The 6,000-nt window shown below is 44.8% G+C and overlaps 1 protein-coding gene across 1 annotated transcript in view; it reads left to right on the forward strand.

The window, feature by feature from the left end:
- LOC135517687 (spliceosome-associated protein CWC27 homolog) overlaps positions 1–4,363 on the forward strand; it is a 50,152-nt gene extending 45,789 nt beyond the window's left edge. The window contains 1 exon segment of the mRNA XM_064942201.1: positions 3,624–4,363. Coding sequence (XP_064798273.1) covers positions 3,624–3,786 — 163 coding nt within the window. The 3' untranslated portion in view covers positions 3,787–4,363.
- The last annotated feature ends 1,637 nt before the right edge of the window (positions 4,364–6,000 follow it).

A 6,000-nucleotide genomic window follows, 5' to 3' on the forward strand; every position in this document is an offset into this window, starting at 1 on the left:
CACACTGGTTTGTGTCAAGCACTGCAACGCTGCTGGGTTTTTAACGCTCAACAGTTCCCTGTGTGTATTAGGAATGCTCCACCACCCAAAGGACATCCAGCCTACTTGACACAACTGTGTGAAGCATTGGAGTCAACATGGGCCAGCATCCCTTTTGGAACGCTTTCGACACCTTGTACAGTTCACACCCCGAGGAACTGAGGCGGTCTTGAGGGCAAGGGGGGGGGAGTGTTTTGTACACTCAGTGTATATATAATATGCCATTTAGCAGATGTTTTTATGCTCTACCAACTGAGCCACCAAGGACCACTATATACACACGCTTCACCGAAGCACATGGGCAGACACACACACACACACTCACACATAGACACACAGACAAGCCATCTTGACAAAAATACACTCATAATGTACGCTTCGCACACAGACTCAAGTGCACACTCAGACACACGCCATCCAACACACACATACAAGGAGGACACACATTTCAATGTGATCTTAGTGGCTGATTTAAAGGGGATCTCCCCCTAGGACCATACAGCAGAACTTGTAAAGCAATAGGTTGGCTTATATTCTATTACTATAGAACGTTCATTATGTAAGTAATACCCCAGGCTTGTCTGTGTTTTCCATTGTCCGATTCGGACGGGATTAATTTTTATGAAATTGCCCCCTGTAAATCTTTTTTTTCTTCTTTTTATGTACTGTTATGATGGAAGACTGGAGGCTGTTCTAGGCATGAATGGTGCAAAATGGCTGCCAGCTAAACTGGTTGAAATATGCAGGAATCGCTCCGCCATTTCCTGGTTGCTAAAATTCTAATAGTGTGCCTAATGTCAGTTTATATGACAAAACAAGCAAAGTGTAGAGATTCATTGTACCATCTAAACTGCTATGAAATACACTATATATACAAAAGTATGTCGACACCCCTTCAAATTAGTGGATTTCGCCATTTCAGCCACACCCGTTGCTGACAGGTGTATAAAATTGAGCATACAGCCATGCAATCTCCATAGACAAACATGGACAGTAGAATAGCCTTGCTGAAGAGCTCAGGGACTTTTAACCTGGCACCGTCATAGGATGCCACCTTTCCAACAAGTCAGTTCGTCAAATTTTTGCCCTGCTAGAGCTGCCCCAGTCAACTGTAAGTGATGTTATTTTGAGGTGGAAACATCTAGGAGCAACAACAGCTCAGCCGCGAAGTGGTAGGCCACACAAACACAGCATGGGACCGCTGAGTGCTGAAGCGCATAGAGCGTAAAATTCATCTGTCCTCTGTTGCAACACTCACTACCGAGTTCCAAACTGCCAATAGAAGCATTGTCAGCACAAGAAGTGTTCGTCGGGAGCTTCATGAAATGGGTTTCCATGGCCGAGCAGCCGCATGCAAGCCTGAAATCACCATGTGTAATGCCAAGCGTTGGCAGGAGTGGTGTAAAGCTTGCCGCCATTAGACTCTGGAGCAGTGGAAACGTGTTCTCTGGAGTGCTGAATCACGCTTCACCATCTGGCAGTCCGGCAAACAAATCTGGGTTTGGCGGATGCCAGGAGAACGTTACCTACCCCAATGCATAGTTCCAACTGTAAAGTTTGGAGGAGGAATAATGGTCTGGGGCTGTGTTTCATGGTTCGGGCCCCTTAGTTCCAGTGAAGGAAAGTCTTAACGCTACAGCATACAATGACATTCTAGATGATTCTGTGCTTTTAACTTTGTGGCAACCGTTTGGGGAAGGCCCTTTCCTGTTTCAGCATAACAATTCCTCCGTGCACAAAGCAAGGTCCATACAGAAATATTTTGTTGATCGGTGTTGAAGAACTTGACTGGCCTGCACAGAGCCCTGACCTCAGGCCCCCTGTTCAATGGGGTTATAGCCGAACATCAGTGCAATACCTCACTAATGCTCTTGTGTCTGAATGGAAGCAAGTCCCTGCAGCAATGTTCCAACATCTAGTGAACAGCCTTCCCAGAAGAGTGGAGGCTGTTATAGCAGCAAACGGGGGGGGACCAACTCCATATTAAAGCCTTCCCAGAAGAGAGGAGGATGTTATAGCAGCAAAGGGAGGACCAACTCCATATTAATGCCCTTGATTTTGGAATGAGATGCTTTTCACATACTTTTGACCATGTATTTCAACTTGTCTAGGAATAGCCTAATATTGGCTTTCAGTTAGGAGAAAGTATAAATAGTATCAATAAGAAACATGAACTGCATGCAGACATTTTAATCAACTGATGTATTCGGCAATTTATCAATTCATTGGCGCACTATCATTTACTTAATCTTTAAAAAAAAGACATAGTCACTGGGAGCGTTGATATATGACAAAACGGATAGGACTTTGTTTGCATAACACTTTGTAGCTCTTTGCATCAATTTGTTCTCATGTTCTTGCCCAAACTGTGTGCAGCACCGTACAACTCTGTAATATCCCTCAAAACACAGTGGTGACGATTCACACTAGATAAATATTATCAAAGGACCTGGGAGTTTGTATAAAAAAAAACACAAAAAAAACGGTAGGTTTTTGGGACTGGAATAATAATCTTCCCGCCAAGTAAAAATGATAGATATGGCAGATTCGGACAAGATAGGGCTTTAACTAACTACCTGTAATAGTAGTACATCACAGTAATAGCGCAAACAGTCAAAAAGATTTGGGCCTGAAGCTCTTCGTCTGGCTTGGCTTTGTCTCCGTCTCTCGGCTTCTGTGAATTGGTGATAGCATCTTCCCTTTTTATCTTGTTTTTAATTCCCCGGGGGTTGCAGCTCCGTGGCCCCTGGTGACGCATGGCCTTCATCAGGACCCTCCAAACAGGTGGGGCGTGTCAAGACACTGACAGAGCGCTATGAATGTAGCGCAAATCCCTCTGCGCCGGGCAGATGTGTCTGCGTGATGGACACCGGAGACCTGCCTAACCCCTCTTGAAGTCCTCTCTCTCCACTCTCTGCTGTCTCCCCGGGGATTCCTGCTCTCACTGTATCTATATACTGGGAGTTTGATTGATAACTGTTACACTGACACGCTTGGCCTACTAGGTAACATGTCAGGGGGTTTTCGTTAAAGTGTTGATAGAGGTTGAATCATGAAGTCAGTTGCCTTTTTAAACCGAACAATCTCTTCAGATTCTGCCGTTCTCCCCTTTTCTCTGTTTTGCGGAGGTGCTGCTTGCTGCTAGTCCACAAAGGACAAGAGAACAGCCAAGGATGCTTCCACATGCATATCAGTCATCTTCCTTCTCTTATTCCTATTCCTCCTCATCTTCCTCTCCATCCTCTTCCTGCTCCTCCCTGAGAGAACAGAACATTTCAACCCTGTATTTTGTACCATGTTTTTATTCTTACACTAATGTGATAGTGCGCGCGTTGCTGTGTTGTAGCCGTAGCCTATTCCTTTATCATCAATACACTGCCATCACTCACCACCATGGCATCTTGATACCATAAATGCCTGTTGTGACAGAACACCGGCTTCAAAGGGAATGTGATTCTATTTGAATTGATGGAGAGGAACAGATGGAGAGATGGAGAGTTCCATATCACCAGATGTGATTTACCGAGTTCCCATCACAGTGCTCTATTTGCTGTTCTTTGAACCTCCTCTTTCTCTGATTTTAGGATGGCCCATGTTCTCCAGTTTGACGAGCAAACCAGGAAAGTCAAGGATGCCAACATGCAGGACGAAGACACATTTGAGATCTCCGATCCACGAAACCCCGTCAACAAACGGCGGAGAGAGGAGAGCAAGAAGATCATGAAGGAGAAGAAGGCCAAGAGGTGAGGGGTTAGGGATTAGGCATGGAGATTAACCCCAGCCATGTGACTGACCGGGCCTCTCCTCTCTTCCTCTCTACCACTTCAAAACAACTGTCTCTCCTGATGAACTTTGAACCTTGGAATGCCATGAACAACCAAAACAAAGCTATTTCTGAAAAGCTGTCGGGAATCCATTCACATCTGATCGAAGGGAACGGCTAACACAGGGCCAATGTGACTTCAGCCCATCAGGGTTATCCCTCCAATAAAAAAGGAAACGCACATGACCTGACAGCTATAGTTAATCTAAAACTATCCGTCATCAAGACATAGTGTCATTTTGAACTGGAATGTGAACCCACATTTCCAAGAATAGGTTCATTTTCTGTCGTACAGTACTGTATGTTGTGATTGCGGGAGTATTGGAAAGTAAAGGTGAAAAGGGGTTGAGAAATGTTGAGAAATGCCCAGGGATCCAGGTAAAGTAGTAAAGGTGATGGATGATGTTCCCAAGTCATTGACGTCAACATGTCTGATGACCAATGTTGTGAACATGTACGGATAATAAATGTACCTTTTTTTGTCATAAGGCACACATTCCTTTTGATGTTTGCAGCTGTGTTTGTATTCCTCTCTGCGCTTGCTGCGTTTTAAGAACTCCTCAACCATTGGCTTGGGCAGGTGAGCGCAACATGGAGGATGCACACTGGGATTTTCACGTGTCCCAATAGTTTACTGTCCGTGGAGACGAGGAGAGGAACCCAACTCCGACTATTTACATTTGACTATTTTCACTCAATTTAGCAGATGTTCTAATCCAGAGCGATTTACAGTTAGCGCAGTCATCTGAAAGGTAGCTAGGTGAGACAACCACACATCAAAGTTCTAGTAAGCAACAGGAATGTCCTTAGTAAAGCAGCGGTCAGCAAAGTCGGCGCTGGTAAGCAAAGGCAAGTGTGACTGTTCATGCAAGAAGGGCAACTAGTGAGATGGAGAGGAAACCAGCACGCCACCATATGCTTTTGAGATTTAAGGAGAGAAGATTATAAGAGGAAGTTACTTTAAATGACTGAGAGAGATCCACCCAGAATGTGTTATGAAAACCTTGACTATGGTGAGGAATGAGCAGTAAGCCGAAAAGGGAGGAGAGACAATGGAACACAGTAGCTGCTGCAGTAGTTTCCCCTTTACATTGATCTAAGGTCAGTTTAGTGTTGTTCCCCTATAGTTTAATATCAGTATCTGGAGAGGGTAAGCTGATCCTGTATTTGTGCCCAAAGCCAACTTTTCCTCATATCTGATATAACAGCAGCTGAGTAGACAGAGCCAGCCAGTGTGACTTCACATGACTGGAATCATAAAAACAGCTCTCCAGCAGAAGTTGTGAAAACTGGTATTAAAGCTCGATTAAGTCCCTGACTCTGTCTTTATTTAAGCACCATAGTTGTATTCCAAATGGCATCCTTTACCCCATATAGTGCACTACTTGTGACCAGGGCCCATATGGGTCTGGTCAAAAGTAGTGCACTGTATAGGGTGAAATTTGGGATGCACATTGAGTCAGTCTGTAGGGCTTCCTCTCCTCTCCATTCCAACCCTGTCAGTTAAAACAGTCAGGCAGGATATGATCTGCCTTCACCCAGCCATTTCACAGTCATTTCACCAGATTGACGCAAGGAACACATAGCTGTGGTGAAATCGAACTAGTGACAATCGAACCTCCTTGCCTCTCTTTTTTTAATGTATCGCTCCTTTCATATTCCATCAACTGAGAGCCATGGCCTCTGGTAAAATAGGGTGGTTCTGGTCTTATGTCATAGTGTACTATATGGGGATGCAATAAGGTGGTTCTGGTCAAAAGTAGTGCACTACACAAAGATTAGGGTGGCATTTAAGACCAGACTAGCCTCTCTGCTTTAATGTAGTGGTTTTGTTAGGGTAAATGATGTAGATTTGCCATGTGTGTGACCAGGAGCAGAGTTTGGCCTGCAAGCCGCCTTTTACTGCTCTTCTGGGTTCATGCTTAACTTCTCATATGGAACAGGAAGGAGAGTTAATGTTCCACTATGAGCCTGGTCGCCCAGCCACGGCCTGGCCCGAGTCTGAGCTGCTGCTGCTGCTAATGTAAAACAGGTGAGAGGCACCATGCTTCAGTTAGACTATCTACTGTAGCCATGCCCGTGGCTGGCCAATGGTGGGTCACAACCAGTGGTGTAAAAATACTTTAAAACTATGTAAG

Source organism: Oncorhynchus masou, chromosome 28, assembly GCF_036934945.1.
Source record: "Oncorhynchus masou masou isolate Uvic2021 chromosome 28, UVic_Omas_1.1, whole genome shotgun sequence".
Lineage (NCBI taxonomy): Eukaryota > Metazoa > Chordata > Actinopteri > Salmoniformes > Salmonidae > Oncorhynchus > Oncorhynchus masou.